The 14,825-nt window shown below is 42.9% G+C and overlaps 2 protein-coding genes across 4 annotated transcripts in view; both read left to right on the top strand.

Moving 5' to 3' along the window:
• Positions 1-6,538, top strand: part of fam91a1 (family with sequence similarity 91 member A1) — a 29,156-nt gene extending 22,618 nt beyond the window's left edge. Inside the window, exons 18-24 of one of the 3 annotated variants that reach the window (XM_048229862.1) lie at positions 308-421; positions 1,077-1,149; positions 1,949-2,095; positions 3,192-3,293; positions 3,812-3,935; positions 5,432-5,501; positions 6,319-6,538. In XM_048229862.1, coding sequence (XP_048085819.1) covers positions 308-421; positions 1,077-1,149; positions 1,949-2,095; positions 3,192-3,293; positions 3,812-3,935; positions 5,432-5,501; positions 6,319-6,504 — 816 coding nt within the window. In that variant the 3' untranslated portion in view covers positions 6,505-6,538. Of the gene's footprint in view, positions 1-307; positions 422-1,076; positions 1,150-1,948; positions 2,135-3,191; positions 3,294-3,811; positions 3,936-5,431; positions 5,502-5,753; positions 6,298-6,318 lie in introns of those variants that run through there. The other 2 variants (XM_048229861.1, XM_048229863.1) reach the window with 2 other exon arrangements.
• Positions 6,539-12,083: 5,545 nt separating this feature from the next.
• Positions 12,084-14,015, top strand: lratd2a (LRAT domain containing 2a). The gene has a single exon (XM_048229894.1). It carries the CDS (start codon positions 12,646-12,648, stop codon positions 13,465-13,467), a length of 822 nt encoding a protein of 273 aa, XP_048085851.1. The 5' UTR covers positions 12,084-12,645; the 3' UTR covers positions 13,468-14,015.
• The last annotated feature ends 810 nt before the right edge of the window (positions 14,016-14,825 follow it).

Below are 14,825 nucleotides of genomic sequence, written 5' to 3'. Positions count from 1 at the left end.
TGAACGCTACCTGGCTGCTCTAAAAATCATTGGTCGATATATTATACCATTCATAGTAAGTCATGGAAATGTATTTTTTGTCAGGGAAAAGTCATGGAATTTTACATTTGACTTAGAGTGGGAACCCTGGTATGTATGTGTATAACAGAGGGACAGAATATAAGTTTGTGACTCCCCGTGTGTTTGTGATGACCAAAAACATTTGAAGCAGAAGAGAAGACTTGTGACCCTTCCATATCCCTTGCATATGTGCCTCAGTATGGAAACGCATGATTACAATCTGTGCCATGCTCTCTTGCACTTTCAGGTGTATGACCGGCTGCTAATTACTTCCTGGGGTCATGACCCTGGTGTGGTGCCGACCTCTAATGTGCTGACGATGCTCAACGATGCTCTCACTCACTCGGCCGTTCTCATCCAGGTTGGGAAAGCATCATGAACAGTCATTAGACTGCCTCTGCCACAGGCAGCGGTTGTTTCAGGACTATTTTCTTGTCTGTTTACCATGAAACTACCACACATAACCTCTTTTGATACCCTAAATACACAACTCATAATTTCACAGCAAGGTATATACAGCAGCAAATTCACAGCACAGATATACATTTTCATTTCTTGTGCTATATATGGGCGATTTCCCACAGTGGCAAATCAACGACAAAGTTTATTTAGCATTACACAGCATGATGCAGGATGCAAAGCTGCAAACGTCACCAAGCCTATTTAGCGTTGCGCAGCATGACCTGAGATACAACAACAATGCATAGCTGGCTGGTGGCTTGTAAGTACTTGTGCTTGAACAGCATAAGTAAGATCTCGCTAATTGTCTTCGTAGGACTGTTTTTGTTCCAGTAAAAAGCAGACAGACCAAACATACTTTGTTTGGTTCGTCTGTCTTTGTTTGGACCAGACAGACCAAAACATACTTTGTTGATTGTATTATTTGGGCCTCAGACATTCAGCAAATCCTCAGCTTAATTTTCTGCTATGGTGACTTGCTCCTAGCTTGCCTTTGGTGTAATAAGACTTTCCCCTGTCTGACCTCCTTTTGATCTGTGTGACCTCTGTGTTCATAGGGTCATGGCATGCATGGCCATGGAGAGACTGTTCACGTCCCCTTCCCCTTTGATGAGGAGGAGCTCAAAGGAGGTGTGTAACCTGGTTATTATATTTTATTCCTAATTATACCTTATTTATTCCTATTATACACCCTAAACAAACATATCAACATAACTAGTAAACATGTACAGTACACACCCAGAGATCATCCCATGTATTTGCTATGACAACTGTTGTCATATATACAGACTATCATACTCTTAATGACATTGTGCTGTTCCTTCACAACAAGAGTTGCAATGTCTGGTGAGTTACTATAAAGTTCAAATCAGATTCATTAAAGGTACCATCAGCGATTCTAAGCTATTTCTAACCCGTAACAGTTTTTTGTCATGCTCAGCAAATAACTCTGCTAGCTCCTCATTCCATAAGTAAAAAAACAAAGTGGAGCAAGCCTGTCCCCCAAATATAACAAAATACCTTCATCAAATGGGAGGGGATTGGTGAATTTGCTCTCTGGTGTTTTGTTGTTGTTTGGTTCAAATATCAACGGACTAGATGTCATCCAGAATCCCTGATGGCACCTTTAATCTGATTCATTGGAGACAGACATGTAAAACCCGGTAGAGGAAATCCCCATGTTTCTCCCTCATCCTACAGTGTATGTGAAGGTACATAATGAGTTCAATGAGTTGGCTCTTACTCATCTGGGCCAATCTGGGCTAGCAGGCCAAAGAGAGAAAGAGTCTTTAGTCACAGCAGCTTCTCCGGTTGTTGCTTGAACTCTGATACTCTCCTTCACTGTCTCTTAATCTCTCATGCCGTCTTGCTGCCGTTCTCCTGCGTTTGAAATAACTGTCTGTCTGCCTGCCTGTCTGTCTGCATGCAGAGTTCTCCTACTCCAACATGGGGGTGCACAAAGCCCTGCAGAGCCTCCGCGAGCACGTGGACCTGGAGCACCAGTGCGGCTACGTCACCATGCTCAACCACAACAACCGGCACCGCCGCAGGAACAGCGACGTCTCCGACGGACGGGGTGTGTGGTGGAGAGGGGACGAGATGGGGACAGACAGAGGTAGAGGGGGGGATGGACAGAACGTGAGATGGAGGCAAAGAGACAATAATAGAATGGAAATAAAAACATGAATACTGAAACGGGCGAAGAGACAGGGCGGACACAGGAGGGGGTGAGAGACACACACCAAGCTAAGATATGGTAGAGGGAGGAATATGGAGGGACAGTCAGACTGAAGATTAAAAACAGGGTTCCCACGGGTCATGGAATTTCTGGAATATCATGGAAATTTTTGATAGTCTATTCCAGAAATGGAATATTATCATTTGTGGGGCAAGTCATGACATTTCAGGGAATTTTGCTGTAGCAGTTTAAAATTTACTTGCCAAAATACATTCATGCAAATATGTCCATGCAGAATTGGTGTATATCTGAAGTCAAAGATTCTTGAATGTAGCTATGCGGCTACTCTGAAATCTTTGGTCGGTATATTGTATGGTTTATTCTATAGTAGGTCATGGAAATTCAAGTTTTCCGTCAGGGGAAAAGTCATGGAATTTTACATCTGACTTAGAGTGGGAACCCTGAAAAAAACAATGTGAGAGATTGTGAGAAGGAATGCAGGGGGTGAACATGCAGACCAGGAGCAGATTCTCAGTGTCCATTTGTGAGGTTGTATACCAGTCCAGCTTGATCACCCTCCATCAAAGCTTCAGTTCTACTTCAAAGTCAGTCGTGGAGTTTCTCTTCTTAATGATGAAACATTTGCCTCTCACACAACAATCAACAAATGTGTAGAGAAGACCACTTCAAAACAACCTTTTAAAAAGCCAGTAAATATGTGAGCATTAGTCATCAGCCTTCCCTGGAGCCTATTGGATTACGCTGAGGGCAACTGATAGTGATCTCTGCCCTTCTGCCCAACTTTTTATAGAAGCACCTCTTGTTCCTCTTATTTAATAACCGCACATAATTGGGCTTCTCAGAGACCATTGATTGGTAGGCTGATCCAGTTAGTGTTCATTAGCAGATTGGTCCACATCTCTGCTGAGGTGTGTGTGTGTATGCATCTGTATGTGAGCCTATTTCTAACTTTGTGTGTGTGTGTGTCCCTCAGGAGAATTGGAGATGGGTGGTGGCTTTGATGCTAATGGTAGCACGGAGTCCTTTGAGCTGGTTACTGAAGACAACAATGGAGACAGGAAGCCAGGCGTTGAAGGTATGGACAATGTCTCCTCAAGCATGAGACATTGAGCATGAACCACACACTCGATGGTGTTTTATGCCCCAAAGTCGTCTTCCAGGCAGGGCTGCCACCGCTGACTTAAAGGCACCTAATAACCCCAACCCTAACCTTAAAGGGGTGGTTCAGGATTTTGGACATAGGACCTCATTTCCAAGTTAGCAAGTGTGATCTTTATCAGTGGAGACCGTTTTCAACACGTTTCACACACACACACACACATGAGGTCCTATGTCCAAAATCCTGAACCACACCTTTAACCCATGGCTAACCCTAGTGCCTTCCAGGCAGTGCTGCCTTGAAGACAACGTTGGGGGCATAAAACACCAAGAAACGAACCAGACAGAATGATTGTCTTGATGTGCTTCTTTTTGCGATTGAAGAAGTTAGTGACATGTCCTACACTCTTGCTACCACTTTATAAACTAAAAAGATTAGTGGAGGTATGATTTGAGATGGAAAGCTGATGTCCTGTTTGTGTGCCACATTGTCAGCATCATCATGTGAGGATGAGTGGGTGCCTCTGGAACTGTGCTTTGGGATGCCACTTTTCAGCTCGGAGCTCAACGGTAACATCTGCCAGAAGATAGCTGCACATAAACTCTGCAGCAAGGACAGGTAAGACACCCTCCCCATCAACATTATCCAGATGTGTCTGTGGGGAAGGCACTACTACTACTACTACTACTATCACTACTACAACTACTGTACTACTACTACTACTACTACTACTACTACTACTACTACTACTACTACTACTACTACTACTACTACTACTACTACTACTATCATTACTACTACTACTACTACTACTACTATCATCACTACTACTACTACTACTACTACTACTACTACTACTATCATTACTACTACTACTACTACTACTACTACTACTACTACTACAATCACTACTACTACTACAACTACTACTACTACTACTATCATTACTACTACTACTACTACTGCTACTACTACTACTACAATCACTACTACTACTACAACTACTATCATTACTACTACTACTACTACTACTGCTACTACTACTACTACAATCACTACTACGTCTACAACTACTACTACTACTACTATCATTACTACTACTACTACTACTGCTACTACTACTATAACTCCGCCAATAATAATATTATAATCAGTAAAATCAAATTGATAAATGTTACAATACACTGGCATACAAGTTGGCCAAAGTTTCAGTATACAGGCAGTCTTTTGACCATCGGAGACTAATAGCTGCAATAACAAAGGTCATCTGTTAGCATGTTTGTGTACATATGAGAAAAGGCTGCATGGATAGGGATAGTTCAGCAGGCTATGCAACACAGCACTGAGATTGACCTCAGCAGTATTAACGTCATATTAATTGTCCAATTTGCTGTGCAGTTTTTTATAGCTGTGTCCATATTGTCATTCTATGAAATAGTACCCATAATGCTACAATGCTATGACTATAGCTATGTTATTAGTAGAAGCTTTTATATAAATGTGCTTGGATATAGTCTGATGGAGATGCTTGTCTAAGAATCTTAAAGCAAACTAGAATGGTAATCATGAGAACACATAATAGTGGGTGTTCTCCTGTTATTTGTTAAAGCAACACCAAAGAGTTTTTTGTACCTTAAAATAATGTTTCCAAAATCGTTTCCGTGGTTCATCGACTCATAACAGGGTGAACGGCAATTCTGCATTCGCTTCGCGGCCCTCTATCGGCTATAACCGCATTATGTACGTTTGCCAGATCGGGTAGCGGATCTGTAGTTCGATAGAATGAGACATAAGAAACTACAAATTTGACTTGCATCTGATGTCGCAATACATCGTACTTTTATAAGTCATGCAAAATATTCTACCTTGTCTGTGGACATTGTTATTTGCAAAGCCGGTGCTGGATAAACAAATAGCGTGCGTGCGACAGAGGGAAAGTTCTTTGGTGTTGCTTTAATATGTAGTTAGTTTTATGTTATTTAATGTTTTATGTCCAGCAATTTCAAACAAGTCATTCATAATTAATCTATGTTCATCAGTATTTACAGTATATGAACAACTGTTGATATATTGAATTATTTGTATTATTTGTTAATAATGTCTTATTTCCACAGTCTACAGGAGCTGCTACATTCCAGCCGTAAGCTGTCTTTGAAAGTGTTAAGCTTCGTCCAGTCATTCCAGGTGAGAACCTTCTTCTGACCCCGTGCCAGTATCAGACCAGACAGATCTCATAGTAGACATGCTTTATCTTTCCTAAATCATTGATTATTAGTGACCTTATATAGACCCTTTCAACAATAAAAACAAAAACAATGCTTGAACGTTCTATTTGGGCCCCAATCTACTTCCTCTGCATTAAGATAACATATGGAATGTTAAAAAGGAAGTCTTGTGGGGCCCACTATGATGCTGATAATGGAACTCTCTTGAAAGGGTCCATAGCAGAGAGGAAATAGACTTGACCTTTGACAATGACCTCTGTGGTCTTCTGCCTGGCATGTATTAGCGATGCACTTCTGACCGAGATAAGTTCCATTTATTAATTATATATGCTTCCTGCATAGCACTCTTTGTAAAGCTTCTATTTGAAGCTGAAATATTGAACAGTTGATACCTCAAAGGGCTCAGCAACAGATCATTAGGCTTTAAAAGTTCTTCTAGGACTCTAATGAGAATCCTCAGGACTTTAACTAAAACCATAGAAGTAAGCCTGCATGCTAAGGGTTGGGTAGTTACCACTTATCTAAGGTGTTAAAGCAGAACTCTATACCAAGAATATGTCCAGTACATATTTCTATGTGCATTTGACATTACAGTCTTATTACTACTCTCAAATGTGCACTCAGATAGATAGATAGATAGATAGATAGATAGATAGATAGATAGATAGATAGATACTTTATTGATCCCCAAGGGGGTCATTGGAGAGATCAGTTGACTCCTGACATCACTTTGTGACGTGTTGGCGGTCACACCTCACCTCTGTCTGGTCTCGCAGGACGGGGCTCAGACCGCAGACCCGGACAGCGGGGTGACGGGTCCCCTGAGCCAGCCGCCGGCCGAGGCAGGGGTGCCGCTGCCCGCCCTCAACCTGCTCTTCAAGGACGGCCAGCTGAAGCTGTGGAGCGGTCGGGCGCCCCCCGCACTGCACATCTCCGCCCTACAGAAGGACGTGCTCACATAGAAACTCCACCCACTCCACCCCACCCCAGCCCCAACCCCACCCACCCCACCCCAGCCCGCCTGCTCACTCCCCAGGCCCCTCCCCACACACCCACCTCCCCCATGGTCAGTTGGTTATCGATCACTTCATGTCTTGACTAGGTTGCCATGGCAACGTTGGGTTGTTAGTTCGGCTCCATCCTCTTGCCCACCCTTCAATTGGTGCTGCTGTTGCCGCCGGCGATGCTGCTGCTGTCATATCTGGAGGCATTTCTGAGGAAGGGACCTGTGGTGTGCATAGCCCCTCCTGAGCCGGAGTCGCTCAGACCAGCCACTCATACGCACACACACACACACACGCTCACACACACACACACACACGCTCACACACACGCACACACACACACACACACACACACACGCTCACCACGCACACACACACACACACACACACACACACACACACACACACACACACGCACACACACACACACACACACACACACACACACACACACACACACACACACACGCACACGCACACACACACACACACACACACACGACACACACACACACACACACACACATACACACATCATACGCACACACGCACACACGACCCCCAATCCCTCCAGACATGCAGTTGGCAAATATCACCTCAGTCCGCACAATGAGATTAGTCATTTAACATGGAAAGATCAGAATGAAAACAATATGTAACTAAAAAAAAAAATCACAAACAACCTTATGTTAATGGTCGCTGTAAATGGACTCAGCTTGGATAATATATCATGTATAGGACCAAACCTATGGCCATGTGGTGTTGCCCAGGTATCCCGTATCTCTGACCCCCAGCCTCCACGTGTTGTCATGTTCTGTGGTATTTGATGCATGGAGACATTGCACACAATCTCATAGGAACATTCTCAGGCTGTCTGAGTAACCGGTCTGCTAGTATGAAGGTTGGCTTTTGCACAGAGCCTTTTTGAAGTTCTTTATGTGATCAAAAATGTTGATTTCAAAATTTTTTTTTCTTTTTTTGTTTGTATGATTTGGGTTTTCAATTCCATTTTTCACATCTGTATAGCCTTGCTGTCTCCATGATAAAAAAAAAAAAAGTTGGAGTTCACCCATCAAGACAGCAGAGGGCGCAGTATATGGTTACTAAGAGTCTATGAATGCCCGGCATTGATCAACGCACTAAAAAGCTCCGTAGGCTTTTCATGGCATTTTTCCCATTTTACAGGGAGTGACCAAAGACCAGTTTTCTTTGTTTTTGTTTCCTTTTTTAAAAAAAAAAGTGTGTTTTTACCTCTTCAGTGTCTTTTTTAATTTGCTGCCTTATTGCATTGATTGCTTGGTGCCCAGGAGACTGCTGACCTCTCTTCTGTCTGTGCTGGGAAGCCGCTAGTGTGTAGTGCATTCTGGGCTGTGTTTGTGGAACAGATCCCGTTGGCTAAGTTAGTTTACAGCCTCTTATCTCAGATGTCCTATCCAGAGAGGCAAAATAAAAGGAAAAAAAATCTAGGGCTCAGCCTGACAAACCTGTGGCTTTTTTTTTTTTTTTTTTTTTTTATCTTTACGTGAACATCACATGTCAAACATGAATTGAACTCTTCATCTGATTGTGTAGTGCAGCCACGGGTGCTGCTGGTGCTGTCTTAGGACAGCTCTTCGCCCCGTTGGGTTTCTTTTGTTTTTGATGTTTTTCACCTTGTGCTCTTCTTGAGAAGGGAGTTGCAAAGTGTTAAGTCTAACCCCCATTGTGGTTGTTTATGATGGTGATTAAGTGAGAGGTCTTGGTGGAGCATGATGTGTGTGTAGAGACCATTGTGCGTGTGTATGTATGTATGTGTGTGTGTGTGTGTGTGTGTGTGCGCTGTGCACAGTGTACAATTCAGCCAATCCCAAGCCCATGTCCTCACCTCCCACTACCCTTTCATGACTAGACGTCCCACCTCCCAACATCCTTAGCCTAAGCACCAGCCCTTGTCATCTCAAACCCATCACAGTGTTAGAAGACAACCAATAGTTTTATAAAGTCTACCCACATTTTAGGAAATCTTTGTTGTAGCTTGTGCAATGGGACTGTGACTACATGCTCTTGTAATGAAATGGGTACATTCCTCCTCTTCCCCCATCCCAGTGAAGAAAACATATGTGTTACTACAAAATGAATATGTAAAAATTATATGAAAATATGAATAAATATGTTACAATATAATATCCCCTACATGACGTATTGTCTTCATTGGTGCCTTTCACTCTAAAGTACAGTATCTCAACCAACTGTCCTGATCAAACAAGTTCAGTAACCACAAAGTTGGGTTTGAAAATTATTCAAAATAGTCTGGCATTAGAACTCTGGATAAAAGATCTGTTCTCTGGAGAACACATAAAATACACATTCAGCGTTTTTCCTCATTTAAACATTCAGTCCAAAAAACATATCTGTGGCTCCGAAAAGGATGGACCTACACTCTTAAAACAAATGTGTTGTCCCTATCTGTATATATGATGTGTTCAAAAACAATGCAAGTTGTGTTGTTTTCAACACATTGTGTAGCAAATAAAAAAAGGAAACAACACAAACTCTGTTGTCCCTATCTGGACACAGAGATGTGTTCAAAAACAACGCAAGTTTTTTTTCCAACACATTTGCTTTAAGAGTGTAGTGATGAATTGTTTGGTTTAATGCTCATCGCTGGTATTAGATTTCTCAATACTATACAGCTTATCACTCCATCACAATGGGACTTAATGAAATAATGGGTTAGTGGGAGGGATTATGTAGCCATTTTCCCTAACATACATGTGACACCAGAAGGATGCAATCGGCAGTAAAGATAGGTTCACAGCTTCTGCTGGGCCTGCTGCACCATACATGCATCAACATTGCTTTGGAGAGAAATCAAGCTTTGTTTTTCACTCTTCCACAGTTGTTTTGGTCTGATGGCATTACATGACAATCAGTTTGCATATTATGTGCTATGTGAAAATGGTTCCCTTCATCCAAAGTCTCCATCTGTGGAAATTACCAGACTGTTTGCTGTAGGGTGTCTGATTGACTTCACCCTAAGGACACAAACATAGCCTAGGCCATTAGAAGGTTAAAGGGTTTCGTAACATCCTTCTGAATACTGAATGGATGGAATCATTGTTGGGGGGAAGTTTCCTGTGTTTTTTTTTTTCATGTGTGTGTAGAAGGCAGAGACCTTCTAATGTGGAGACACAGCACTCAAAAAATACTTCATAGAAATGCATGGGGCTAGTTTGTCATGCCAATATGGCCGTTGTCTACACATATCCCATCCCTTCTTTGGCAAAACGTCGACATGTGAATACATTCAGCCAATCATGTGGTGTGATGTGAATACATTGAGCCAATCATATGGTGTGATCTCGCCGCTGAAGCAAGATTGGTGTCGTGAAGCCTTGCGCACGCGCAGTTCGACCCAAAGACTGCCCATAAAACGTTGGTATATGGCCGCCAAGTGGAGGGACTTGCCTAAAAGGACTTTGGTTAAGGGTATAAGAACTGGTTTCACCCACAGATAGGCGGGCTTGTTACTTTGACATTTCATGTGGGTAACATGCCCCGCGGTATCGTGAAATAAAGCTGCAGTCTCACACCAATTTTGACCACATCAACACTCTATGGACCCTTTCAAGAGAGTTCCATTATCAGCATCATAGTTGGCCCCACAAGACTTCCGTTTTAACATTCCATATGTTATCTTGATGCAGAGGAAGTAGATTGGGGCCCAAATAGAATGTTCAAGCATTGTTTTTGTTTACCTTGTTGAAAGGGTCTATACAAGTGGCAGAGGCAGAGCGGACAGAACCATGTAATGTGACCGGATGACAGTAGTGGCCACAAGCCTACGTGGCCTGCCACCAGATGAGCATCTTTCAGGCTTGGAAAGGCGGCTTTGTTTTCCCCTGACTGCCTTCAGGTATTGTGTATCTGTGCTCCACTTGGTATGCATTTTGGGATGGTTTATCTTTCAATAACTGTGTAGTTTCCATCTAAGATGTCATCAAATGTTCCTGCCGCCACCCCCCCCCCCCAAGTCTAGCATGGAGAAGTGCCCTCTAGATTTTTTTTACCCCTACAAACCTTTCCAGGTCCCTAGTGCTGAGGGTAGCTTAAGAGCTCATTATTGCGGAGATGGGAAAGCAAGGTGCTGGAACAGATTTGGCACCCAGCAGCATTTCAAATCCTCCCTTTCATTGTTGAGGGAGAGAGCCTCCAGTGGAAGTGGCAGGTCTGATAATACACGTTTCAGTTTGGACTCACCGAGATGTGTAGACACAGCTCTCCCCCAGGTAGCGTCATTTGCGCTTTTTCCATTCTCTCTCTCTCTCTCTCCGTCTCGCGGCTCCTCTCTCACCTCTCACACCGGTGCACACACACACACGCACACACATATACACATGCACACATATATACACATACACACATATACACACAGATTCAGACCAGCTGCTACAGGAAGTCATTTCAAAGCGGCAGCATGCCAATTTAGGTGGCACACATTTACCCCCAGGGACCAAGAGGCAGAGAATAATCCCTCTAGAACTTCTCTCACACTGCAAGTGAGGAACAGGCCAATTGCACAAAGCCAGTGTTGTTGAAAAGGGGAAAAAGAACTGCCATCATTACATAGCCCCTGTCTAAAAAAGCATGGAGCACATGATCCAAACTACTTAATTCAAAGGTGGCGCATTGAATGTTGAATGCACTGTGAGGGCTCTGGCTTGCTTGCAGAGAATTTACTGTTGTGATTAATAAGCAGCGCACAAGACATCAGGCACCAGCAACTGGGAGACTGAAAGTGAATATTTTAATCTGTTCATTAAGCTGTGTTATAACGATAGATACTCAGGCGGGAATGCCTGAGCTCCAAAGCCCAGACATTCTCTGAGGATCTGCCAAACACTCAATCCCCACCACTGCCCACCCCCTCGCGTTTTGGAGAGGCCTTTTCTACAATAATTAACTCCGACAGTTGATTCAAATGTAGTGCTGTAATTGACATTGCATGGGACATCATATTTGTTGAGCTCTCCCAATCTTCCTTAATTCTTCATGCCTGATGAAGTTGAAGTTACTCACAGACTGAAAGCAAATTACATTAAGGACGGGATGTTTTTTGTTTTAAATCTTCATTAGATAACATTTCAGACAGCAAAATGAAGTAGGTCTTTATTCAAGCCTACTTCTGAAATTGATAACATGAGGGAAAACTAAACCACTCTGGGTATGTCAGAGCTTTGAAATACATCCTGCCATCTGCATATTATACAAGTTCACTCAGTCTCTAAGTGGTTTGATATAGGTCATTATAAACCAGATGTCAAAAGAGTCAATACCACAAGCAAAGGTGTCCCAATATCTTAGGGCTATAAGGTCTAATCAAATACATTTTAATTTAATTTTTAGGTCCAAAAATCAATATTCGTCAGCTTTTTTCTCTCTCTCTCAAGAGAACGTGCTAGTGGCTGAGTCACGAAACTGTAGATGTTTGAGCCAAATTAAATAGGTACACTACCTCTTTAAATTAGAGACCGCTTGTAACTGTCACTGTGGTTAGCTTCGTCTAGATCTGACCGCCTTCCAATCCACACTTGCACAGCCAGGGCTGGGGCATAGCCTGAAGTGGCAAACGACAGCCACAACTAAATAACAGCTTGTGAAAAGGAGCCGATGGCAAGCGCGTTTCCCGTTCAGAGCGCATGTGTGGACATTATGGACTTACTACTCTTTACTTCAGCCAGTTAGGAGAATCTGGAAACTTTGCGTCTTGGAAATCCGCAGGTGCAAGACGAAGGTTACACCTGCTTGGCTACATATTGGCTACTAAATTTCACTAACCCTATAAACTACTCTTTGTCAGACATCCTTGCTTGGCCGTTACACTTCTTGACTTGGTTACTGGGTAGGCTACAGGGAACGTGTTTCTTCCTCTACGTCGTGTTTGCGTCCAGCAATTTCGCTTGTCACGATGTACCAGTGTCCTGTTGCAGGGTGAATTAGTTTGTTCAGGTTGTAGGCTACCCTACGTGTTGCACCTCCAGATGATAATCGTCTCTGTATAGGTGGACCCGCGCGGTCTCCGGGACTCATTTTATTCCCATTTGCTGCCAGGGAAGTAGCATGGGAAATCAGGTCGACAAGCTGTCACATTTAAGTTATGCTGAAGTTCCGACCACGGATCCGAATGGATTGGACACGGAGGAGGACGGTCCAAGGATCGGGGTATCTTATATTTTTTCAAATGATGATGACGAGTTGGAGGACAATGTCGATGGACCAGACCTGGACCAGAATCAGGAAGAAAAACACTATGATAAGCGCAACGAAGTAGAGTGTGCCATCTATAACAGAGACGAATGTATTTACGAGAAAAGTGTCATAGCCAAAGACATGGAAACGTACTCCCCTGAGAATTTACTGAACAAATGCAAAGCAGGGGACCTGCTGGAGTTCGTGGCAACCAGCCAGTATCCCCAGTGGGTTGTCTACGTCGGGGACTTTCAAGTGGTTCACCTGCACAGGGCGGAGGTGAAGAACAGTTTTCTGACGGATGCGAGTCAGGGAAGGAGGGGTCGAATTGTAAACGATTTCTACAAATTCAAGCCACTTAGTCCGGAGATGGTTGTACAGAACGCCATGGAACAGGTGGGCGCCAAAGACCGGGAACTCAGTTGGAGAAATTCCGAATGTTTTGCTGCATGGTGTAAATTTGGTAAGCGTGAATTTAAAATGGGTGGTGAGATACGAATCGGAAAGCAGCCTTATCGTTTAAAAATAATCTTGCCGGAAAAACAGACGCACGTACTCGAATTCCAGTGTTTGGAAGACCTGATCATGGAGAAGAGGAGGAATGACCAGATTGGAAAGGTTGCTATGATTCAGGAGCTGGCCAACCACCTCAGCAATGTCGGGAGTATCAGAAGTGACCCAAACGCACACTGATGCAGTCAGTAGGCTAGTTAGGGGTGAGCTGTGATCTTGCCCATTAATAAAACCCGTGGATGATGTTTTTAAAATAATCTTTTTTGATGAAAAACAGCCGATGACAAAATAGGAAATCTTAATTTAAACAAAAAGTAGACAAGCTTTGTGATAAAAGTCTACTCCACAGCCTGATAAATTTGAAATACATAGAGGATGATCCTGTCTGAACTCTACAGTTATTACAATCTGCTGTTAAAAATGTTAAGCAAAGCAAATAATGTTTATTTGGTTTTATTTATGTCTCAGTTTCAAGTAGGTTTGAACTAAAAGATGATTCAGGTTATCAGTTAGAGTGTGAGTCAGCAATAGGCCTTCCTGTTGGTTGTAGTCTGTGGAAGTCTACCAGCAACAGTTCATTTTCTGTTTAACATTTTTTCCCACTGCGGCTGTCAGAGTTTCTGTGAAAACCATGACAAAACCATCAGGGTATGAAATCAAACCACTAGTCTTTTTTCAGGGCATTTGTAAGCCAAACAATGTCACAATAAACCAAGGGAAGCAAATGAGTTATGAAGTGTTGTTTTGTGCAAAGAAAAATGACTATTTACAATATAATTGTTATGATGGAGAATAGGGATAAAAGACTTGCCACGCATAACAGAAACAGAATCAGAGTTATGTCATGTAGGCCGACATAGGCTACTCCAGCTAAATCCATTACACTGTTATGCAAGGTTCTTGCTTCTTATGTGTGTGTTTGTATATGTAGAATATGTAACTGTATTTGCTTTCATCTATTTGCTTTCATTAACAAAATATCCAACTTAGATGCAGGTTGCATCTCTATCTCACACTTTCATGCCTACTGGCATGGTGCCATTTCCAGGATGAAATCATCTTTAGTGACAGAAAGGATGGGCTGTAAGGCAAAACAGACCATCTCCCACTCGTATTTCTGTTAAAGCTTGTCAATAATGATTATGAATGGCAAGCCCTTTGAGGATCTGTCATTACAAACAAAGCCAAAACAGCCGTCCAACTCGGTTCATCGCAAAATAAATCCCCTGCACACAACATTACTGGGACAAGTTGGCCTGTTGTCAACACAGCAATCCTGAAGGTTCCTTTCCAGACAAAACTGACCATCATGTCTTTAAGAAGGTAATCAGCCACACTCACAAAAACACAGCTGCTCTTATATTTTTGAGAGAGCAAAAAGTGTGCAGAGACGAATCACAAGGTGATTCCCCAGTTCAGTACTCCACACACAAAAAGCAGAGAGGGATTCACCTTCTAGCCATGCCATAGACAAAGCACCTTGGAATGGGCAGTGTTACAGTGTGTGTGTGTGTGTGTGTGTGTGTGTGTGTGTGTGA

Source organism: Alosa alosa, chromosome 20, assembly GCF_017589495.1.
Source record: "Alosa alosa isolate M-15738 ecotype Scorff River chromosome 20, AALO_Geno_1.1, whole genome shotgun sequence".
In the NCBI taxonomy this organism is placed as follows: Eukaryota; Metazoa; Chordata; class Actinopteri; order Clupeiformes; family Clupeidae; genus Alosa; species Alosa alosa.
Note: the sequence above shows the minus strand (reverse complement) of the source record. Positions and strands in the feature narration are given on the sequence as shown.